The sequence below is a fragment of the Gobius niger genome (genome assembly GCF_951799975.1).
Source record: "Gobius niger genome assembly, chromosome: 10".
Classification (NCBI taxonomy): Eukaryota; Metazoa; Chordata; class Actinopteri; order Gobiiformes; family Gobiidae; genus Gobius; species Gobius niger.
Genome location: NC_136861.1, coordinates 12,849,595 through 12,874,265, shown reverse-complemented (window position 1 = coordinate 12,874,265; position 24,671 = coordinate 12,849,595). Strand labels below are relative to the sequence as shown.

General features: G+C 40.2%; 1 protein-coding gene across 1 annotated transcript in view; it reads right to left on the bottom strand.

The window, feature by feature from the left end:
• Positions 1 to 24,671, bottom strand: part of kcnh4a (potassium voltage-gated channel, subfamily H (eag-related), member 4a) — a 36,735-nt gene that overhangs the window by 4,974 nt on the left and 7,090 nt on the right. The window contains exons 2-10 of the mRNA XM_079564371.1: positions 16,900 to 17,133; positions 16,415 to 16,543; positions 15,638 to 15,765; positions 14,015 to 14,267; positions 8,930 to 9,087; positions 8,160 to 8,367; positions 6,089 to 6,283; positions 3,949 to 4,148; positions 745 to 994 (exon numbers count right to left, since the gene is read on the bottom strand). Coding sequence (XP_079420497.1) covers positions 745 to 994; positions 3,949 to 4,148; positions 6,089 to 6,283; positions 8,160 to 8,367; positions 8,930 to 9,087; positions 14,015 to 14,267; positions 15,638 to 15,765; positions 16,415 to 16,543; positions 16,900 to 17,133 — 1,755 coding nt within the window. The remainder of the gene's footprint in view (positions 1 to 744; positions 995 to 3,948; positions 4,149 to 6,088; positions 6,284 to 8,159; positions 8,368 to 8,929; positions 9,088 to 14,014; positions 14,268 to 15,637; positions 15,766 to 16,414; positions 16,544 to 16,899; positions 17,134 to 24,671) is intronic.

Sequence of the window (24,671 nt, the reverse complement as noted above, 5' to 3'; positions counted from 1 at the left end):
TGTTTTTGCACCCTGAGCTGCAGAACAAAATGAAGTCATCTTTGCCTTGTAGCTATGGAAACGCTTTGTAACTGACGTTCCATTGTCAAGAACAAGAAGTTCTTGCGTCTTGTGAAGTATGAATGAGCCTAACTTTTTTTTTGACATACTCAGGAATTTGTGCTCTACAAGTCGGAGGCCAGGTTAAATCAACTCGCGGGCCGGATTTGGCCCGTGGGCCGCCAGCTTGACATGTCTGATGTAGATTTTTTCTATTCATTCATCTCAAACTAATTTTGACCGCTTGTATCTGTAGTCTCATGCTTTCAGTCATGGTCGACCTATGTATTCAACAATGTAACTTTTTGTTTAGAATTATAATACCGTTGAAAGTTATTGATGATGATGATACACTCGTTTTGTAATGATAAAGAAGGTGTCAAACTCCCTGGAAGATTATGTTTCAATTGTATAAACATGTTTCTCTTGGTTCACAGAATATTAAGGGAATATAATGAAGGCCTATTGCTAACTTTTCCCCATCTCTTCAACCCCACCTCTCCTTTCTTTTATACTGTCTATTTCAATCGATGCTTTGAAACTTCCATATATTTCTGAAACATGTTGCAGATGCTGTAATGGAGGAGGCAAAGACGTGTTAATCCTCTGTGTAGTTTTGTATTGATCATATGAGTGTTTGAAATCCCCAAGTCTATTTGTAGCCTCTGTTTTTTCAACACGTTTTGTTTCGCCTGACTGACTGACCCAGAATGGCGAGCACCATGCCGTCTCGGAGCACCTCGAGGGAGCCGGAGCAGACGTAGTAGTTTGCCTGCAGAGCGTCCCCGTGGCGGATGAGGTACTCCCCCGGCGCGCAGAATGAGGTCTTGATGTGGAGGGACAGGGAGCGCAGGCACCCTCTACTGGCCCGCTCGAACACCGGCAGCTGCAGGATGTCTTTGTTCAGGTGCATGGCGATGTCGGCGCGCAGCTCGTCCGGGAAGTCGTGGAGGAGCTGCGTGAAACAAGCAAGAATGTAAGGTTTGATTCCTGTGCATTGAATTTGAAGTCCCTTGAAGTCTGCAGACATACGCAGAGTTGTGTTTTGTTTCATTCCTGTACATTAGATCTGGCTCTTTATTAGAGCTGGGATATTTCAAGATTTTTGACATAGGGCCTCATTGTTCTCAGTGTGGTTGATTTCTGGAGATTTTTGATTTTGTTTTTAACTCATGCAGTCCTTATATTTGAAGAGTTCAGTGATGCTAGGCTAGTTCTAGGCTAGTGCATGTCTATGGTAACTAGTAGCTTGCATTAAAAACCTCTTCAAAATCATAAGGTTGTCCTCCAAACGTTGCCATATCTTTCTACAGAGAAAGCTCCTTTGTGAATTCCACGTGTAGTAATGCCGGCTGCAGGTAAACAAACTACTGTAGATCCGGTAACCTAGCAGATCACTTTGCCGCTGTGCAGCTACAACCAGGAAGCTGATGCTGCTCAAATATAAGTTATTTTAAATGCAAAATGGTTATATTTAAAAATATTTTTCAGTCAACACAGACATTTATATCAGTAGTCTGGTGTTATAAGTGATTTGCCTCTTTTTTTGTGCAGGCTACTAGTTACCATAGACATGCACTAGCACTAGCCTAGCACCACTAAATTCTTCAAATATAAGGACTGCATGAATTAAAAAATGAGGCCCATGTCAAAAATCCTGAAATATCCCTTTAAATTGCTTAATAGCACTACTTTAACGATAATCGGTTTACAATACCGATCCTTGAACAACTTTTTTGATACCTCTACAAAAATATTTGTCATCTAGAACCATAAAACAATAACAAAAGAGGATCTTTGACAAATGTGTCATTTATTTGAGCTGAAATAACCAAGTAACTTTCTTTAATGCTGTTCCCGGACCCAATAAGTATGAACAACTTTGGTTTCTTTTTCGGGACCTATTTTTGATACCATTTACCCCCATCCCAGCTATAGCTACAGCTATTCCATAGTGGTTTTGCTGTTGTAGCTATTCATTTCCGAGTTCAAACTGCCTTCATAACAAAGAATGTCGTGGTAGTATTTCTTTAACTCCTGCTTCACTCTTTTCACCCCCTGCTGAGGACAACAGCATGCTGCACATAATGAAAATTTAATAAAATACCAAACCACTAAGGCGGCTCAATAAATTCCTTTTGCTTTCGCAGGACACTGAACATAGTGTAATTATTTGAAATTGAGAAACATCTTCTCAATTTATAAATATTCTGTTTTATGTTTGTGGTCACGAGTTACAAGCCTCTACTATTCACTCCACATTATTGCTATTATTTCTCCCCTAAAAATGATATGAGAAAGATAATTTAAAAATCCTTTTGCTCAGCTTCAACACTTTTTCTTTAATACTCTGGCAGCCAGAAAGATCATTCAAAAGTCATTTTGCTCAGCTTCATCACTTTTTCTGGCAGCCAGTGAATATGTGCTTCACCGTGTGCGTATTCTAGTTCATTTTTCAATCAGTAATGTTAATTTCAATCCTCTTTGTGTCATCAAATGAAGAGCCAACACTCAGCGGCGAGGTGTAAAATCTGTTTCTTCTCACATGTCTATAGCAGCCTAGCACTGAATAAATTATCTTGGAAAGGCGCCAGTGAGCCGCTAACAAGAATTTCTCTGTCACTCCTCCAACTCATCAGGAGCAGTGCAATGGCTCTGCCCATTGTTGTAATGATGTACTAATGGAAGTGGGATGAGACTCTTGAGGCGTGGCGGCCCACATTCAGTGACATTTTGGAGTCATAAAAACGTTCGTCTTCCTCAAAATGTCAGAAGAGTTGTAGGCAGCGGTGGCTTTAGCTTAGGAACAGCCAGTCACTTTGTAGATTTCTGCTAATAACTTATTATCTTTAGATGGCCTTTCACTTAAACAAGGTTAATACTTTCTCAGAGATTTCATAACAGTAATAAGACTGAAAGATTGTTGAAGACCAGAAGAAATAAAGTTTTTGATGCTCTTGCTATAAATCTAGTTCAACTTACACTGTCAGAATCTTTTGGGGACATTTAGTGACACATGAGACACGTTGCTGTCAGTCATACCTTTGTAAAGACCGGACAAAAAAATAAAAAAATAAAAAATCATCAAATTAATTCTAAACTATTTTAACATGTTCAGGACCAACTCAATGATCATTATTCAGATACTTAGGCAGAAGTGAAGATTATGCGAAAGATGAAGATGATGATGACGAATGCTGCTGCTGCTGCCAACACTACTATAATGTAAACCCTCAGTCCTCAGTTTCCATAGTAACTCAAGTCCGTTGTAAACTGGACTAGTTTTTAATCTATTTTATATTAACCCCTTAACCTCCGCCTTAACCAAAAAAAACTATTTTCTCCTGTTTTACCCGACTGGAGCTTCTATCCGATAGGCCAGTGAAACGCCTCAATTGAAAGTCAAGACCTACAACACTCATCCAAGCTTCTTCCCTTTCATCAACTTTTAGTCATTTTTGTTGCATTTTTTTCATGTTTATGTTTTTTTTCATGGAAAATACATAATTTAAAAATGTTTAAACTCTGTATAGTCCCTTTAACAATTATTTATATCCAAATCAACAACATATATGCCAGTGTGATACCTCATTTGAAAGCCAACACCTGATTACGGTAAACTAACCCTAACCCTAGTCCCCTGATCAGGGGGGACAACAGGTAACAGGTTAAAACATAATTCCATATGTGTTCACCTTTGCATACTGCCCATTGTTTTTAGAATGAGCGTAGGGACATGCATACCCAAGGGACAATTAACCCCAGAGCTGGCATAACATTGCCATTTTTTCCAGAAGATGGACTGCAGAAATGGTAAGCTTCTACAACCAAACTAATGCGAGAAGTGACACCCTGCACGGGTGCCGTCTTCATGTGGTGCTGGGGTTGGTTTCTGCGAGCTTTACCCACCTCATTGGCATTGATGCCGTTGTTGACCGACCACGTGGCCTGGAAGTACTCAAGCATCCTCTGCTTGAGCTGCTGAGGGAGCCGGTGAACTCGGATGAAGTCTTTCAGGTCCTTCATTCTGGTGTGGTAGAGCGAGCGGCGCGAGTACATGCGCTGGATGATGGCCGTCACGTTCCCAAACACCACCGCATGCATCAGGGCTGGAGAAGAGATCAATATTCGATTACTGGGACGTAAAAACTGAGACATTTCTTTGTCCATGTGAACGAACTAAAATGGATTTATATTTTACGCTAAAAAAAGGCGTGACGTCATTCAGTCACGTGGACATGATTGTTGTCTATGGAAGATTTATTGTGTCAGAATGTGAATTTTAAATGTCTGTGAATTTTCTGCATTTAGTTCTTTTTTACACTGAAATAACTAGAATTTCAGACACTGAATAAGTGTTTCAAATTCAAAATGAAACATTCACAGTGAAAGTATACACTGTATTGTTTTTACACTTTTAAAATTCAACAGTCTAAACGGAGAGTGAAAAATTTGCTGTAGAAAAAAATTCAAATGGGAAAATTAGCTGTAGAAAAAAATTCAAATGGAAAAATTCACCCTTAAAATATTCAATGTTTTAAAAATCAAGCCCTTAAATTCAACTGTAGTAAGAGTGTGAAATTCGCAGGGAAGAATTCACACAGAACATCCTGGACACCAAGCCCTGAGCAATCGATCCAGAGCGAGTCGAGCCAAATTCTGGTTCAAGAGCAAACGGTGCAAGGGACCAATCAAAATTCTTAGATTTTACTTGTCAACTCCTGATTCCTCATCTGTAAGTCCCGCCCACTAAAGACACAAACCAATAGGAAACATCCTGCGTCTCAACTCTCAGTCATCCAGGATTGATTGCTCGCGCCTTGAGGTCCAGGATGTTCTGTGTGAATTTTTTCACTGCGAATTTCACACTCTGAATTTCTACAGTTTAATTTAAGGGCTTGAATTCTTTAAAGGGACTATACGGAGTTTAAAAATGTAAAGTATTTTCCTCCCCCTACATGTTCCAGCCATGTCCTAATGTGTAGAATGAGCCCAGACTTATCCACCACAACTGCCTCTAAAATCCTGCACTGTCGCTCAAAAAGGTGTTAATTCGGGTCCGAAGCGCCGTCATGCACAAGCTTAATATAGAAGCTGCAGTTACGCAAAAGACCTGAGGTGGCAGTAGTGAGCATAAAATGACTAACTTGCATCTAGCCCCTTTCTATATTGAATATTTTAAGGGTGAATTTTTCCTTTTGAATTTTTTTGGACTGCAAATTTGACACTCTGAATTTCAACTGTTGATTTTTTTTATTTTTTACATTGAATATCCTATGGGTGAATTTATGTATTTGATTTTTTTATTGCAAATTTTATACTCTGAATTTATACTGCTGAATTGAATGTTTTGAAAAATAATACAGTGAATGTTCAAAAGGGGCATTTTTCATTTTCAATTCAACATGTTATTTCAATGTTAAAAAGATTCAAAGCATACATTTCTCAGACATTTAAAATTCAACATTTTGATGAGACAAAAAATCTTCCATAGTTGTCGGCTGAAAAGACTTTGAGACATAAGAGTGGACCAAATAGCTTACAAAGAAGGGCCAGATTTGCTTTTTACTTTCAATTTCCTATATAGAATGAGAAATAGGCCTCTGCCCTCCATTTGAGACTGTGAACAGGAAGCCAATCTATAGGCTACTGCATTTCCAAAGAATGTAGGGCAAGGCCAAGCACTTTTTTATACTTTGCTGAGCTATAATTCATGAAGCCTTAAAATATGTAGGTCAAGGGCAAATCGTATTGGTCTAAAGCGGTACTTCGCACACACACTGTAAGTATGTCCTTCAGACAATATAAAAGCTCTACTGAGGGGGCTTTATATTTTCACTTAATCAAGATCAGCAGATTTTCTCTTTCATACCGTTTCATGCCGTGAACCAGTTTCAATTTTTTTGAGGTTTTCACATAAACTCACAACTTGCTTTAACCTTATACTCTTCAAAGGTTGCAAATATTGAATAGAGATAGTGATTTTTCATGATTGCCGAGCCAAGACGGAGAATATATTGAAAGTACTTGTTTTGAGACCAGTACTTACCTCCCATGAGCATGATGCAAATTGAAAAGATCTTCTCCGCATCGGTGTTGGCGCACACGTTGCCAAAGCCCACACTGGTCAGGCTGCTCAGGGTGAAGTAGAGGGAGGCGATGTAGGCGCTGGGCATCGGCGGACCTCCCACTGAACTGTTGATGTACGGGGTCTCCAGGCGCTTCCCCAGCTCCTGCAGCCAACCTGAGGGGGGGGGGGGGCGGGACAATGATTGTAAAGGATTAGGACAAAGCAAGTACAAAGTAAAACTATATTTATGTAATATAACGGCTTTGTGTTGTTGCTAGAAAAAAATATGTTCAGTACCGGTCAAAAGTTTGGAAACCTTTTACGTATCAGCTTTTATTTAATTCATTTTTGAAATTCTTCTTGGCATTTTCTCAATGAGCTTCATAAGGTCATCATACGAAATGGTTTTCAACAGTCTGTCTCTTAATAAAATGTCAAAAGTGTGCAAAGCAACTACATGTAGTGTAAGTGTGTGAGTGTGAGTGAGATTTTGCCTCCGCGTTCTCCACGTGACTTTATTCACTTCCTATTTTGTGAATTGCTGGAAGGAACAGATAACTAAGTCTATTGGAATCATAAGTAAAATTAGAAACCTAGTAAATTGTAAATGTCTGTTAACACTTTACTACAGTCTTATTTATCCCTATTAAAATTATGGTAATATTGTTTGGGGAAATACTTTCACCACTTACCTAAACAAAATTTTCATTCTACAAAAGAAGTTAGTCCGTATAGTTACTCTTTCAAAACCTGATGCTCCAAGTGCACCTTTGTTTTTTGAACATTTTTGATACAAATACTTTAATGATTTGTACCTTTGTATTTAGATCACTGTATGATGAGGACTGGCCTTCGTATATAAAACATTATTTTATGCATAGCCATCAGGTTCATCGTTATTCTACAAGGCAGGCTATAAAACAGCACCTTCATCTGCCATTATATAAAACATCTCGTGATCAACGGTCAATTAGATATGATTGAGTTAAAGTCTGGAACAGACATATCCATCTTCTGGATTCATCCACCTCATTATACATGTATAAAAACAAACTAAAACATTAATTAATGGCTGAGTATTTGTGCTGAGTACAGAGCCGAGACTCATAAAGGAAATGATTTTATGAGTATTGTATATTTGACACGTTGTATTTGTATTTGACTCTGTATTTTTGTACTATGTAGTGATTTAGCGTGGGTTTACATTACTCTGATTCTTATTTAATTGTTTACTTGGGAGTGGTGTTGTTATAAGCTTACTAGGCTTCTACCTCTCCCATGCACATGCTATTATTATTATTAATAATTTATGCATATTCATACATCCGAATGGATGCTTTTTATGTTCTTTTTTTTTCTTTTTAACTAGTTATGCTAAAGTGCTAAATAAAAAAAAAAAATTAATAGAACTACAGCTGTCGTCACGTTCAAACTGCTCCAATTGCTCCGTGACCAGACTAATGCCCTGCGTGGCAGAGCCAGGCAAACACAAACTTGTCAGTGAAAAATTCTGCAGCCTGTCTACTGACTGGGCATGAGTGCACAACGGATTTGCGTGAGTTGTTAAAGGGATATTTCAGGATTTTTGACATAGGGCCTCATTTCCTAGTTATCCAGAGTGTTGCTGATTTCTGGAGATATTTTTGTTGTAATTGAAGCAGTTCTTATATTTGAAGAGTTTCGTGGTGCTAGGCTAGAGCAAGGCTAGCGCATTTCTGCGATATCAGCTAGCCTGCATTAAACACAGTCTGACCCGCTCCACAGTGCACCTGAGGCAAATCACTTACAACGCCAGACTAACCATATAAATGTCTGTGTCGAAAGAGTCATTTTGACCATTTTGCATTTAAAATACCTTATATTTGAGCAGCATCAGCTTCGTGGTTGTATAAGCTACGCAGTGTGCATTGCCTAACTTACTCCACAGGCATAGCAATGTCCAGTAATAACCTTTTGGTTGCTAGGAACCGGCACCAAGACTCCCCATTCAAACTGCCTAAAGACCTCATTATGTTTGTGGTATTGAAGAACGCCGCATGCCGAAACTCACCTATGTCCCAGGTAACAGGGTCGCTGCTTTCGATCTCCTTTCGACCGATCACGTACCACACGCAGGCCATCCAGTGAGCCAACAGAGCGAAGGCGGACATGAGCAGCGTCAGCACCACCGCGCTGTACTGAGAATAACGGTCCAGTTTCTGCAGGAGCCGGAGGAGTCGCAGCAGACGCACGGTCTTCAGCAGGTGCACGAGGGAAGTCTGGGGACAGGGAAGAACGTTAGCTTGTCATCCATGATTAATTATTTACATGTATAGAAAGCCGGTCGAAGTATTTCCATGAAAACCAATGGAGAGAAGCAGTTTAGATACAAAGACTAAAAAGACTCTAGTAAGTTGTCTTTTAGGATGGAACAACAATAGAATATAATATGGGAAACGTTTTTTGAGGGACATGGTTCTCACTTTACTACAGAGAACACTTGGATTAGATGCCTATAATATCTTAAAAATTGCAACAAAGATAATGACAGCGTGATCTGATATCTGCCCAGTCGAAAGCAAGAGCAAGTCTTTTTATCGACCCAATCACTATGTGGCTTTGTGCAAACAAGTAGTAAATGAAAAACAAACAAACAAACAAACAGAAGATGAATGTTCTCACAACAGACCTCTGGTACTTGAGTTGTGACACCATTTATCTGCAGAAATGAAAAATGCTAATGGTGTTTCTACTGCAACAACATTAGGTCAGAGTTGGGTGAAAGGCTTCGAACATTGAACACTTTGCAGTGGGAGGAAGTACGCGGATTGTTATGCTCACCACTGTGATGTTGAACGCGTACAGCAGGTCGAAGGGCAGAGCAGCGATCAGATCCACGAAGAACCATGTGGTGCAGTAGTGGAGGCAGATGGAGCGAGAGTTGTAGACCACCTGACCCGACTGACTCACAAAGGTGGTGCGGAAATTTAGAATGATATCTGAAAACAAAACATATGAGGTCAGCACGAAAAAATAACATACAAAACAAGATCAGTTTTAAGCTATTAGCATGAGGCCAGCATATTCAACTGGGGCCGATGTGCTGCCAGTGGCCCCCTCTTGTGTTGCGTTGTGGGCTCGTGGGATGCAAACCTCAGTGATCTGGGAGAATGTCCAGTGTTTGACTGAGTGAGCTAAGTGACCACTGATTATCAAGAGCTGGTGGTGTTGCATGTCTCCCACTTCCATCCCTGTCCTGGTTCTAAGGTTCTTTTCTTTTCTTTCTTTAACATACAAGACCTTGAGCTTGATGTCCTGACTATAGATAGGCATTAAGTTTTAATTTCCCTCGCGGATCAGTTTTACAGGAGTCCTCCTGTGAGGGCTCATGGACTTTAATAAATATATCGCAGGCAGATGAGGGATGTGCGATCACATCTGTTGAAGACAGAAGTGGGACACTGTGTGAGACAATCTAAATATGAATGTAACCAGGGGCAACCAGACACTCCGAGTGCGAAGAGGAAGCAGTGACTTCACTGTGAACAATCAACATCATCTCCCCTTAGGATTGTAGAGCACTAAAGTGAACTTTTCAAAACTTTTTTTCCATGAACTATTAGACTAAGGTCAGGGTAAATCGTTTTAGGCTCTGTTGAATCTATTCCAGGCACAATGGGGAAAATAGCCAGTATATTTTGTATAGCCTGTTATTACTGCGACAATGTGGATCAATCTGATCAAGTCCAATGACGTCACTAAGAATCGATTATCCATTTGTTTGGTGATTGGAGGGCGGCTGCCATTCTGCTAATGCTCTGGCTAAAGGTCCCTTTTGACCAGAGCAATCATAATCACACTACGTCAGAGGGCTTAAAGTGGATCTTCCAACTGACCCACTATTTACTGAGACTTTTCTGCTTCAAGTCTTTTTTCTTTCTTTTTCAGACTACTTTTTGCTCTGCATGGCTAGCTTGCCTTGTCAGGCAATCATTTGCATTTAAAATAATAATAATAATTATTATTCATTATTTATACAGGTGGTCTCTTGAGACTCAATGTCTCATTTGCAAGAGAGACCTGTTAAAACATACAAGGTAAATAACAGTCAACAATAAGACAACAGTGGAACAATTATACTATAACACAATACTAAGAAAATGTGTAAAACTTAAAAACAAGAGCAGACACATGGAGGATACTCCTTTACAAGGGATTTAAACTGATGGAAGGTCATGAGATTATCCACATAAAAGGTTTTCTGCGCCTCATTCCAGACATTTGGTGCGAAGTAGCAAAAGGCCTTCTTCCCCCATTCTGTCTTTACACGGTGAGACTCGAGAGTCAAACTGTCCTGAGACCTCAGTTGGTAAGCATTTGACCTGACATTTATAAGACTAAACAAATAATCAGGAAGGACACCAAGAAGAGCTTTATGAATGAACAGCAGACAGTGCTGCTCCCTCCTTGCTTCTAGAGACTGCCAACCCACTTTAGCATAAAGATCACAGTGGTGGGTCCTATAACCATCTCCAGTGATGAATCTAATTGTTGAATGGAAAACTGCATTCAGAGGCTTCAACACAGATGCAGTGGAATGCATATATATGACATCACCGTAATCTAAAATTGAAAGTAACGTAGCCTGGATTAACAGTTGTCTCTTATTAAGAAGGATACAGTTTTTGTTTCTATAGAAAAAAGACAGCTTTGCTTTAAGTTTGTTCGTTAGCTCCTGGACATGTTTACTAAATGAGAGCCTCTCATCGATCCAGATGCCGAGATATTTATAATATAGCACTTTCTCAATAATGGAACCGTCTAAAGCAGAGACTGACACGTTCTGTGACAGAACCGAATGTTTTCTAGAGAACAACATACATTTAGTTTTCGAGGAATTCATCAACATTTTCAAGTCAGTAAAATTTTGTTGAACCAAATTGAAGTCATGTTGTATATTTTGAATTGCTTGTGCAGCAGAGGGCGACATAGAGTACAGAATTGCGTCATCTGCATATAAATGAATGGAGCTTTGTTTTAGGTTATCACCAATAGCATTAATATACATTGTAAATAAAAGTGGTCCTAAAGCTGACCCTTGAGGCACACCCTTCTTAAGACATAAAAATTCAGACCGGTAGCCTTCAGCAACAACTGCCTGGGTTCGATCTGTGAGATAATTTCTAAACCAATTTCTTGCATTTAAATCAAAAACAAAGAGATCAAGACATTCTAACAAAATACAGTGATCTACAGAATCAAAAGCCTTTGACAAGTCAATAAAAAGAGCAATACATTCCTCATTCTTATCTAAAGCAAGAGCGATATCATTTATAACCTTAGTTGCTGCTGTTATGGTGCTATGCCCTGGTCTGAAGCCAGACTGATGGGGACTTAATAATGAATATTTAGTGAGATAAGCGCCAACTTGAGTACTAATCAGTTTTTCCAGTATTTTTGCAAGACAAGACAGCTTAGAGATGGGCCGAAAATTATTTAGGTCATTCATCTGTCCTCCTTTATGTAGGGGGAGCACAAAAGCAGTTTTCCACACCACAGGGATGCTTTCTGTTTGGATTGTAAGATTAAAAATATGTGTCAAACTGTTTACAATGAAGGGTGCAGCTAACAGCAGTAACCGTGGCTCAAGGGTATCAGCACTGGTGGACTTTTTAGGGTCAATAGAGAGCAACATTTGTAAAACATCATGTTGAGTGAAGGGTGTCAAGGAAAATGTTTCAGCTGACTGACCATTATTCAATAAACTAGCAACAGAAGTGGCAGCAGATACATTTTTTGAAGAGACAAAGTGCTGATTGAACACATCACAAATGTCCTTTTTGCTAATATAGCAAACAGAGTCATTTATAATTTCATTTGGTAAAAGAGATGCAGTGTTCAATGATAGTGACTTTACCGTTCTCCAGAATTGTGCAGAATTACGATTAGTATCAGTGAGAGTAGAAACATAATAAGTGGATTTGGCTTTGCGAATTGCCGAAAGGCACCTATTACGTATTTGGCGAAACTGTTGCCAATCTGCTGGCAAATTGTTGGTTCTGGCTTTTACCCAGGCCTCATCACGATCATGGAGTAAACCAGCAATCTCTGGAGTAAACCAGGCATTAAACCTATTCTTCAGACGCAATCTCTTCAAAGGAGCATGTTTATCAGTGACATTATTAAATGTTTTTATAAAAAATTCCAAAGCTGAATTTGGTTCAGGGAAAGCTGTAGTTCTACCAATATCACTATAGTACAAGTCATTCAGAAATTCTTGCTCATTAAAATGCTTAAAAGATCTTTTAAGTGTTATTATTGGTTTTGATTTGGGTAATGTTGTGTTCCTAACACACCCAACCGGGCAGTGGTCACTAAAATCGAGGGGGAAAACACCACTGCATTTATAGTTCTGAAGTTTGTTGGTTAAAATAATATCCAAAAGTGTTGCCTTAAGTGGATCTTTGGGGTCAGGGCGAGTGGGATTTGTAATAAGCTGTGTAAGGTTTAAGTTACTACAATAATTTTTTAAGCTGCCAGATGCTTTAGATAACCAGTCAATGTTGATGTCACCTAGTATAATGAGTTCAGTGTTATTATAAGTGGATACTAGGTTGAAAAAATCATCTAGAGCGCTAATAGGTGCTGAAGGGGTGCGGTAAAAACCTATAACAGTTATTTTTCCTGAATTATTTGAACCCAGACTCACATCAAGAGCTAAGAATTCAAAACATTTAGACTTAGAGACATTTGAAATGACGGATACCGAAAAACAGTTTTTCACAAAAATTGCAATTCCTCCTCCTTTGGAAGGCCTATCACAGCGAAATACATTATATCCACTTAAGGAGATATCAGCATCTAAGACTTTACAAGACAACCATGTTTCTGAGCATACAAATATATCAGGAGTAGCTTGTTTGGCCCATAATTGATTAAAATCCATTTTTGATAAAATACTTCGGACATTCATGTGAATCACGCCAAGGCCTTTTTGTGATTTAAAACTTGCCATATTAAAATCCAAAATAGAGTTATCAACATTAGACTGTATACCATTTGTTACAGGCACAACAGTAGGCCTAATGTCAGTTAAACATGTCACCCTTTTACAATTGCCACCATTAGGTCTACGATGCTTTCTAACCTGAGTAATCTGAGTTGTTATGTGAGAAACACACTGTGGCTGAGAAGCAGTTACAGAGTTGGTGCTTCGGTTACATAAGGTAAATAGTCATTTTGCTGGTATTTCGAAGTGGTGAAATGTGTGCAGCATATTACTTGCTAAGATCTGACTACCCAGACTATTTGGGTGGAGGCCATCCGGCTTAAAGAAGGAGGAACGATTCCAAAACAAGTTAAAATTGTCAATATAATTTAAATCCAGACTTCTGCATACAGATTGGAGCCAGGTGCTTTGGGCAAGGATGCGGCTAAAACGGCAGTCACCTCTGTTTAAAGTGGGAATGGGGCCAGAAATATAATTATAACACATGTTTTGCTGGAATTGAAATCAATCGTTAAGAAAACAAACCCAAATACAATTCTGGGTTGTGCTTGACTTTACTTGCACAGTAATAACATGGTAATAGGATTGTATTATCATGGTAACATGGTAACAAAGTAATGCATTTTGCAGTTCTGTTTCTATAATATTACTAACAAACATTCCTGATAATTGACAGTACTGGGTTAAGGCTAGGGTTAGTATTGGTCACATTACCAATTATCCATCGATGGAGGGCTGAACCTGCTCACAGCCGCCAAAACTAAAGGACCACTTCCACAAATAGCAATTTTGTATCATATTGATATAAAAGGTGTGTCTGAGTTATTTTTTGGGTGCAGACATATTTCTCAAAATCACCTTGCCTTCAGGTCAGTAACCATAAAGTAAAATCCCTGTATTATTGATTTAATGATTACCCAGTATGAAGAGGAGCTCCACTGCGATGTCACTGGCCATGGTGCCTCCGCTCACTTGTGAGTGGTGCTCGCCGCCTCCATCATGGTTCACGAAGCACACGTCGTAAGGAACAGTGACGGCCACGTAGAAAGTCGCCAGGAGGATCAGCCAGTCCCACAGTGCTTTGAAGATACTGTAGTGCAGCAAAATGAACCGGGACTTCTTCACCGCGGCCACCTTGTACTCGGGCAGAGACGGCTTCGGGAACATGTTCTGGAAATGCAAAAGTAAAATGCAAAAAAAATAATTAAGTGGTAGTGTGGTATAGATACAGACGGCATCTCGTCATAGAAGGGGGCGTGGCTTCGCCGAGGGGGAAAATAGAATCTTTAGGGAAACACAATTTTTCACTCTTTTTAGCCATTTTCTGGCAAAATATAAACTTATTTATAACATACAAATAAAGTCAAGTCTAAATCGGGCCCATATGGATATTTTCTCACAGCAGATTGTTCAATAGAAGTGAAAAAACGGCAGTTGTAGCTACCGTTAGCAAGCTGTTAGCATTAGCATGATGCTAACATGAAGATGTATTTATGGGCTGTTGAACCACTTTGCTCCTCTCCATGTCTTTGTATCTTTATTTAGTAGAAAACTATATTCATAATTCAGCATTTGTTAAAGTAGTTTTTGAATAATTAGAGAAAGTTTACATTTTTCTCCAAATTGTTTTCCCCTTTAACTGTTTGTTAAACATGACCATATATGGGTGATTCCAGAGATGCCGTCTGTATCTATGGGAAACCGGAGCACTCAAAGGAAATCTGCAGATTAAAAGAGGAGCCCTAACCCTCCGATGCAGATAATTCAATGTGCTAACCAGAGAAGTTTTAACCACAACTTCGTCATCTTCTTCCATTGGTCGACCTCTTCACAAAGGTCTCCTGCCATGTTTGTTTACTCCGTGTCTTTGTCTTCGTCGGGCTGATTCCTGAAGTGGAGATGCTCTTGTCTTTCATCTATTTTAATTGCCTTCTCTTTGGAAACGACTCGCTGATAATCTGCCATTTTGCTGTTAATCCACTGTACAGCTCCTCTCCTAATTGGCATGTTCGAACAAACTCTGTCAATATCACGAGGGGGTTGTTTACCGAGCTGTTGATTAACTGAGTATAGGCCCCAGGAGACTGGTCGCTAAGCAGTAGTCAATGTTGATTGATTATTCCCCACTTGGTTGTAGTTGAGTTTTGTATGATTTGCTTTTGGCTTTAGCCTCTTATTTGCCAATTACTAAGTTTTAACATTCAGAGGGAGGAAAAATCATTAAACTACATGTGCCCTAACAATATGGCAACTGACAGGCGTAGTCACCTGCCCAATGTTTCCCACACTCTCCCCCACTGAGGAAGGAACTTGTAAAAGAAGACCCCAATGTCACAAGATTCAAGAGAAAGTAGCTGTAAACAGGTGCACAGATGCTTTCACTTTCCTGAGGAGGTTTGAATTTGTCGCCCTCTACTGGCAAGAGAGGAGAATGGAGCACATTGAAATGGCTATTTAGCAGCACAGTTTTAAACAATGCAACCCTTTCCAAGTTCATATCTGAAAAAGTGGATTTTTGGGAACTTTACTTTTGCACTCACATTAGTCAGCTTCCTCTTGCCTCTCTTATGGAACAAGTTGGTCAGATGCTGCACTATGGTCCTCCCGCGGTGCCGGACCTGTGCGAAGTGTGAGCCTTTTCTGCTCCGGTGAACTGGCTCCGACATCCCTGCAACACCGCAAAACCACAATTTCAAAACACTGCTTCAATATCTGCAGGCACACATTTTGAATACTGTATATGTATTGAGTAAGTTGTTTTGGCATGAATTTTAAAGAGATGTCTGGACTACTGCTCCTGTAGGTCAGTGTTTCTTCTATCCTCTTCTATCCTTTTTTGTCTCTGTGACCCCTCTTTAGCAATGGATACATCTGAGACCCCAACACCCTTTTCAAACGTGACAAGTTACTGTACTTCTTGGGGAAAATAAGTAATTTACAATAGATTCCAAGACCTAAACACCTTCACCTAGTTTGGACCTGTTTGTTCACAGTCATCCAAGAATTTTTCATTATAGAAGAGATTTCAATATCTTCGACTGAACTGAGTTGACACATCTATCTCAGGTACCTTACTTGAACAGAGGAGACTAATTTTGTCTGAGCACCACAATGTGTTTCCTTTATATACGATGGACTCCACTGGAGCAACAGGTCTTTGTTAATGGAAATGAGACCTAATGACTCTAGGTCAAAGCAAAGATTGTTCTAATTAGTGAACTGTGAACCAGAAGTACAGTCCCCCAGAAGGTGGGGTGATTATATTTCTTTTCTTTCCAATAGGCTCATACTGCGCTGAAGGGTTATTCTTGTCTCACCTTCAGTAGAGTAGTGGTGGCTCTTCCCAAATGTCTCGCTCACATCTTTGAAGGATAAAAGGTACAAAACCACTTCGCCTTTCTCATTCTTAATTGGGACGATGTCCAGGAGGCACCAGAACGAATTTCCTGCGAACACCACACAGTTAACACAGTCATTGCACTCACTCAAATTGGCAAAATAAAGTTGGATTGGATTCAGTTAATACTGAATCACAAATTAAAAATTGATTCCCAGTTTTCCTGGCCGTATTATTTTGGCTGCATTAAATTTGTTTTAGCACTTTTTTGTGCTGTCTCTAGAATTTTATCCAATTGTGTGATTTGCATTTGCAGTTGTGAATGTGGAATCTGTCTATGCTCAATAACAAATTTGGTTGGCTACTGGTTTTCTGGGCAACAAAAATGTAGATGCAAGAACTTACAGCTGAGAAAGGAAGGAAACTGATGTGCCTAAAACCTATGAGAGCAGAAATCCGTCTTACCATTTTTCCTGTAGAAGCACACATGGGCCTGGTACTCGTGCTGTCCGTCCAGGGCCTTGTGGATCTGCTGCTCCACACTCTCGCTGGTCTCTGCTCCATGGAGGAACCCACAAGAGCAGGTCTTCTGCATCACCTCTGTCCTGGCGAACCCCGTCAGCTCACAGAATCCATCCGAGCAGTACACGATGGGGTGGCCGTGTCTGCCCTGGGCATTTCCCAACAAGAAGTTACTATCTGAAAGACAAGAGGAGACCTTTGAACAAGGGGACGAAGCTCCCAGACCCCAGGGCTGAAGCGCTTTGGGCACAGAACGGTTGCATTGGAAATATTCCTCTCCTCCTATGGAAATCTGTGGTCACAAATCAGCTTAAAGGCCAGCTTATCCATAGGAATTATCATTACTAAACTGTAACAAATATGGGGAAATTATATACATTAGTTAAAATGCATTTGTCTTATATGAAGCTCCTCCATTTGCTGTATACTTTCATACATTATTCATGCCAAGCCCAGTGGTGATGAGCTGTTGTCAACTCTGCCTTGGGGTATAGATTCACACTGTGCGCGCCAACCACCACCAACCACTCACTCACTCTCACCCAACAGATTTCATATACACCATAACTCGATGAGTCAATGGCCACTTCATCGCCAAGAATACAATGGCAGTGATGCAGCAAAGTGTTTTGCCTAATGATGCATAGACAATGCGCATGACAAATGCGACAAAAGCTTATATCAACTCAACCACTGCCTTTTTCAAAAATGAACCCAGTCAAAATTTAATAAGGCATCCATCAAAATTACTGGCTTCAAAAGAAAGCATAAATAAATAAATACGTTGTCATAGCACCTGAAACCCACTTATATTTTAATTAACTTTTCTGTTTTTTTGTAGGCTTGTTTGATTGTGTAACATGACCCACTTAAACCAATCAAACACATCACAGAATCTCCAATTAGACTGAACCACCTTTAAGTCAACTCTGTATGCACAGAGAGACTCTCATTAGTGAGCACAAAGAATAGTTAGTTATTGAGGTAAATAAGACTCTACTTGGACAATGAAGACTGACAATAATAAGTTTATCAACATTAAATAGTCACAGTAGAAAGACTTCCTGATTGAACGTTAACATGCACTGCCAGACCAAAAAACCTCGCCACAAAAAAAGTATATTTTGTTGGACTGCCTTTAGCTTTGATTACTGCTCACGTTCACATTGTTTTAATAAGCTTCTGCAATGTCAAAAGATCCACAGTTGCATTTATTTATCACAGAGCTCTCTGGTATTGATGATGGGTGAGTGTGACCAGTGTGTAAAGCCTTCTCCACATCCCTAAGATTCTCAATTGGGTTAAGATATGGACTCTGTGGCAGCCAATCCGTATCCAAATAACGTCTCTCTGAACCACTCATTCCTGGCATTGTCATCTTGGAATATGGCCGTGCCAATCAGGGAAGAAGAAATCATTCATTATGTTCAGGTCATCAGCTGATCTCATTCGTTGGGCACTTAATGTTGCTGAACCTAGACCTGATCAACTGCAAGAACTCCAGTTCAAAACAGTCAAATTGAACAGTATTTTGCAAACATTATCCATAGACAAACTTCTTCTAGACAAATTGCTTCTGAGCTGAAGCAATATTCAAAAAAAGTAGTGAAAAGGGCCATGGAATAAATTCATAAGCTGCCAGGTCACACCTGGTTTCATTTGAAAGATGACTCCAGCACCTCCAGTGGTCGATCAATATGGAATCCCAGAAATCTTGGCACTTTGGATGACATTTTCTCGAGCTCGACTGAGAGGAGATGGAGACAATAGTAGAGCTCAACAGTCCCGCCTACTTTCAGTTCTTAGGCACGTGCCAGAAGTTTAAAAAAAAAAGAAGAATTTTCCGGCAAATGAGCTATGTGCTAACTACCACATGGCCAACATTTTACAAGAAATTAAACCCTAACCCTATTATTAATACAATTAAATACAGCGAAGTTCTTTTTATAACTTTTTAGCTTCTTAATTTAAAATCTTGGGGGTCATTTATTAAGAATCGTGCTAAATATTACGCACAAGCTGAAAAATAAATATGTGTTTGTTGGCATGATGCACCCGTTGATGGACCCACATTTACCATTCCATTTGTTATTGCCAATATGTCAGTGTTAAGGCCTACATAAGACAATGAGTAAAAATATATCTGCTGCTGATCCACATGCTAGTCATTTTGCAAATGAGCAAACGCCAATTAAGTGACCCCTCTTTGGTTTCGAAAAGTCATTGTGGATAAAAGGAATGGATTTTCACTTTAGGCAACAACCAAGGGCCGGAAGTGGGCGGGACTGTTGAGGTCTACAGTTCTGCTGTTGCGGTGGACAAGAGGCAAAGGCCTGGTGCAGCACAAAACTGAAGCTGCAGGATGAAGGAGAGAGATTTACGAATGACATGAGAGATGAAGGAAATGTATGGTGTTGTGACTAATGGGCAGACGCTGAAGTGTGCATTCAGTCAGGCGCAAAGGCTAACAGTCTTTCGTGAGTAAACTTGAGCTTTTTCCTGTCCAGCCATGACGCATCTATGGCCTTTCTTCAGTTCAGAAATCCAGTGGCCTCGGTGCACCCTGACATCAGAGCGGACTTTGATGTGCGTGAGCTGGAGGTGGGCTTCTTCTGTGCAAAGATAGGCGTAGGAGAGCAGCCAGGCTATGTGGGCGTCTGGACATTGCGGATCGTAATTGGCCTGCTGCTAATCGTTCCTACTGGTTGTTTTAAAGATGATGGGGGCAGAAGCCAGCAATTATGTGTAATGATGCTATTTTCATAAGTAGAACAAATTGTGAACATGAGATTTTGATTTATTTATTATTTTTTATACACAGTTTTAATATAACATGGTCCATTACCTAAGGTATCAAACTAATCATACACACCCTATTTAAATTTGAACACACAAGCCTACTAGACAGATGATAATCATTTGGACCCATACTGTTCCAGACTTGGAAGTCTGTGGGTGAGACCTGTGTGACTGAATAAGGCATCTACTTCTTGTATTGTATGTTAATTCATCCTGATTGGGTGATTTATAGTTGACAGATAAGAGACTGAGCTTAAAGTCTGCTTTAGTTTCACGTGGATTGACCCAGTAATTGCACATTATTAAGCATTACAGGTTAAAACATCTGCATGAGTGTATTTTGTATTCAGTCATTTTTGTTTATCTTTGTAGATGTTTTGTCCCCCCTCTTTTTTCCAGAAAACCTTAATGTGGACATGTCATGCAAATGGAGCTTAAAAATAGACTTAAAAACCTTATTTTGTGTGCCTCAGCTTTGATATTTTACTTTTTCAAATTTGAAAATATGTCTCTGTAAGAATTAAATGGTAACAATGGAATGCAGGCAAAAGAGCTGGTGAAAATCTTGACTGGGGATCCTTCTGCTGTAGAAATAATACAAAAGAAAAAAAAAACCTTTTCCAAAAGTTCCATCTCTTAAAATATTTGACCTTCCAAGTACCAAGCTCGAAGACTCTAAAGATCACACCAGGACTAAACAAGGTCTAAAAAGTGAATTTGAAAGACCTAGAAGTAAAATAGCAGCATAAAACCTCTGTCCCCCAAGATGATTTTTAGAAGATTATTATACAAATTGGGGATCAAATTAGGGAGTATTTGTATTACTCTAAAAATGCTGTACATTGATTCAAAACATCTTACAGGACACCCCCCAACCCCCACTTTAGGACAGATATGATGTACAATACTGGGAGGGAAATAGGGAAAGTGGGGCTTTGCTTTGGATCACGATTGGGAGGTTCAGCCCCTGGACTTTTGATAAGGAAGCAAATGGGCCCACAAAGTAAACCTGCTCATGTCGAAATTAGACAAAATCCTAACTTAAATGGATTATTATAGCAAATGAAATGATCTCTAATTGAAATGAATAAAGTCTATATGTGCAGATGACCCTGAGTGCCACCTAAAGAAACCTAACCCTAACTCAATTACCTCCAGCAGTAGAAAAAAGTGTTTTTTCTATAATTTGTGACACTAACAGACCATTGATTAACACAGCAACAAAAAATGTCCAACTCTGTGGACCTAATAGTAAACTACATAGACTTTAAAGGACAATGAAATGAAGAACTATCACAAGGCTCTGCACTTAAAGGCACACTGCGTAACATGACCAGCTCGAACACAGAAAATGCTGCTACTGCAGTGTGTAATAAAAGAATGGATTTGGACGTGAAACTAAATCTCAAATTCTACTGCCTTTAGTCACATCTCCATGGAGACGGGCTGGAGACGCACCCACTCCCCGTAAAGTTTACAGCCATTTCTTAGGAGGGGTTAGCCTCATAGATGTTTGTTTGTACAATTCTGAGGTATTTTTCAATGATGAAAATAATGGTCATGAAATAAATGCTTATATTTACATTTTATTTATTTTATTTATTTCACTTAAAACATCTGGTTTGTCAATATCATGACATGGATATTTTTGTCCATGTCAGAAATATGTTAAATAACAATAATCCTGGGCTGTTCATGTTCCTGCTCCTCCCACAGAGGCACAGTGTCCAGAACGCAGGCACCTCCTCACCTTCTCTCTCCTCCTCTGCCCGCTGTCTCCTCAGCTCACACTGCTCTGACCCTGGTCTACGCTCAGCCCTGACTTAGTCTGAATAATAGGCCCTACAGCTCATTTTCAGAACATTTTATAGCGCGACAAACAGAACCGCTAAAGTGACTGACTTCTTACCGCGGACTTTATCCGGACGGTCTCGACGCGCGGCGGCGCTGACAGTCTCGCCCCGACGGCCCTTTTGTTTCCTTTCCCCTTAATAATCCAGTCATGTCGCGCTGGCTCGTTCAGAAAGTTATCAAATTTACTCAGTTTACTTTAGCCCCGCGTCTCACAGAGATGGGCTGTACCATCTTCTTAAACAGGGGGAGACACGGGGACAACAGCTGCCCTTCTGTGATCAGGAGCATCAGCGCCGCCGCGGCTCGAGAAGCAGAGGAGGAATGAAGCGCGATATGAAGTTGTTGAACATTAAAACTGTATTTTCAGCACATGTTGGCTTAATAGGGCAAATATCTAAGAACAATAAAATAAATAATACTTCAAAAAAAAAAAAAAACTGGTCTGGAGAAGGGCACTTAAAGGGCACAGGGCAGGGGGCAGGTGCTTGGGCACCACCTGGGCTCTATCTGTGCACGTCCCTGCCTGACCTAGGCAATGATGTTATAAGGCTAACGATATGGCTTTTATCCCTACACATTGAAACAATGGCTGCCAACACTGGTGTTAAAATGATTAGGAGCGGTTGAAGCATTCGTGGCAGGAGGAGACATTATACAAGCAGCTCCAGGAGCCGAGGGGTCAGGGAGTGTGGGCGGCAGAGGCGAGAGAAGGACAGAGGAAAGATGGGCTAATGATGTGTCTCACTATTATCAGCTATAGCCCAACTGTTCAACTTCTAGCAGCAATTAAATATGTGAACAAAGCAGTTTAGGACTGACAATCGAGAGCCGCAGTACTCAACTTCAGGACCCTTCTTCCTTTCAAGTCACGACAAGGACAAAAATATTCCTTTTCTTATTAATTTAACTTTTTGCTGTTTGCGGCACAGAATTAATCATAATTGAATCGGAATTGCAATTGTGGCCATAATTAGCATATTAAGAAGTCTTTATTGCAGGATTAAATGAATCCAACTGGACGCCTTCTGTCGACTGCTACGTGTCGGATACACCGGAAAACATGCAATTTTTAAAAAGAAATAAACTTTTTTTTTCAGTAAATATGAATAACTTTGATTCAAAAAGAGCTTTTTGTTTGAAATGAAGCTTCAACCAATCATAATCACGGCCCCAGCTCAAGCCGCACCTTCACATCAGCCACTCATCGCCCAGGATCCCCTTCTTAAGCTCTCCGGTCAATCGCTCGGCCATTTCCCAGCTGTGCTGCGACCCTCCTCCGCCTGGCCTCTGCTCGGCTCTGCTCGTCGTCGCCAACTTGCCGTCCCGGGTCTCGTACTACCACCACCAGTGTCCGGTCTCCGGGGGAAGATTCTTGCTAACGTCCATCAATGCCATGTATTCCATATCATTACTGCAATCTTCCGCCGGGGTCTGAGCCCAAAACATTCAACAAAACTTCCCTAACGCTTCCTGTCTCGGAGTCTTTTCAGGTTGAATTGTGTTTGAAAAAGAGTGACAGAAACAAGGAGCAGATCAGATTTCTTTTTGTATGTAAAATGTTCACTGTCTTCTCGGTTGACACTGATCAAAGATTGTTCATTTTTCGACAGAAGGTTTGTTTACCAGCCTTACTACGGTAGTTTTGATTACTTCCTGTAATATTCCTCAGAAGAATTAGCATCTATGACCCAGGATGATGAAGCGAACACTTTATCCCACACCTGGGACGCCGTCAGTCATGTTAGCCCCCCAACAACACGTCACTTCTGAGGAAGATTAAAGGAAGTCATCAAAACAAACAATCTTTCATAAAAATGGATTTTTCCCAGCAAGAGGAGAAGGGTGTGTTCAACTTAGAAACTTTGGTGCCATAGAATACAGAATTACATTGTGAGTCAAACGATCCAACTATTCCATGTATATTTTTGGTGTGAGAATATCATTATAATATGACAATAAGTTTTGCTGAATAGGCCCCTTTACACGTCAGACTGCTTTATCCCGGATCCCTCGCCTTTTATTCTAAATGCACACATATAGAATTTCCCATTTGTTGCTCTGTCAAACAAGACAATAGACGACACTGAGCACCTGCCCCTATGTTAACCACCGCATTGAGATCTGTATTTAAACAGGCGTACCAGAAAAACAAAGCAATGTTTTGGCCTTAAGCGGAATTTAAGTCAGGCTACTAATGATGTGTTCGGGATATCAGTCTCTTCTGCCGGCGCCGCTAATCTCGCAAGAAACTATATAAAGAACAAGATCTTTCACTTCTCAGTTGCCATAGCGATTGGTGTGAAAAGAGGGGTGGGGAGAAAAAGAAAACATATATGAGTTTGCGGCAATTTGCACTTATGGGGGGGATGCGAGACGGTGCCCTTCTGGAACTTGTCTGAGCGTGTCATCGGCAGTATTTTAATGAGCTTTTTCTTTGTCGTTTTTTTGTTGCGAAGTTTTGGACTTTTTTCTAACGGCATCTCAGTGCAAGAAGAAAAATATGTGGATATGCACTGCGGGTCAACTTTTGATAGTGATGTGTTTGAAAGTAGTTGTAGTATTAGTAGCGGGTCGTGTCAATGCTTTTTTATCAGCAGCCTCAAAAAGTGCTTTGTTATTTTCACTTCTGGCACGGACTATTACTGAGATAACATTCAACTAAGGTTTTAACATCTCTGTCAAAAAACGTAACAGGCTGGACAAGCTGGTTAAGAGGGCGGGGTCAGTGGTTGGGGGGTCACTGGACTCTGTTGAGGCAGTGGTTGAGAGGTGCATGGGGAGAAAGGTCCAGGCCATCCTCAGTAATAATAATAATAGTCCAGGAGCCAGACCCCCTCCTCAGGCACATTTTTGCTACCTTTTCCAAACTAGTATCTTTCAATAGAGTATATCTTGGGTCATTACCAGTGGGGACCCCCCATTGCAACTCGGCCCCGTTCGGCCCGTTCGGGACAGGCTTCAGACAGAACTTTGTGATTCTATCCAAAGTAGTGCTGTGGTCACACATAGAGTCACAGATTAATGAAATTTAGAACAAAGAAAGCTGACATGATGAGGAACAG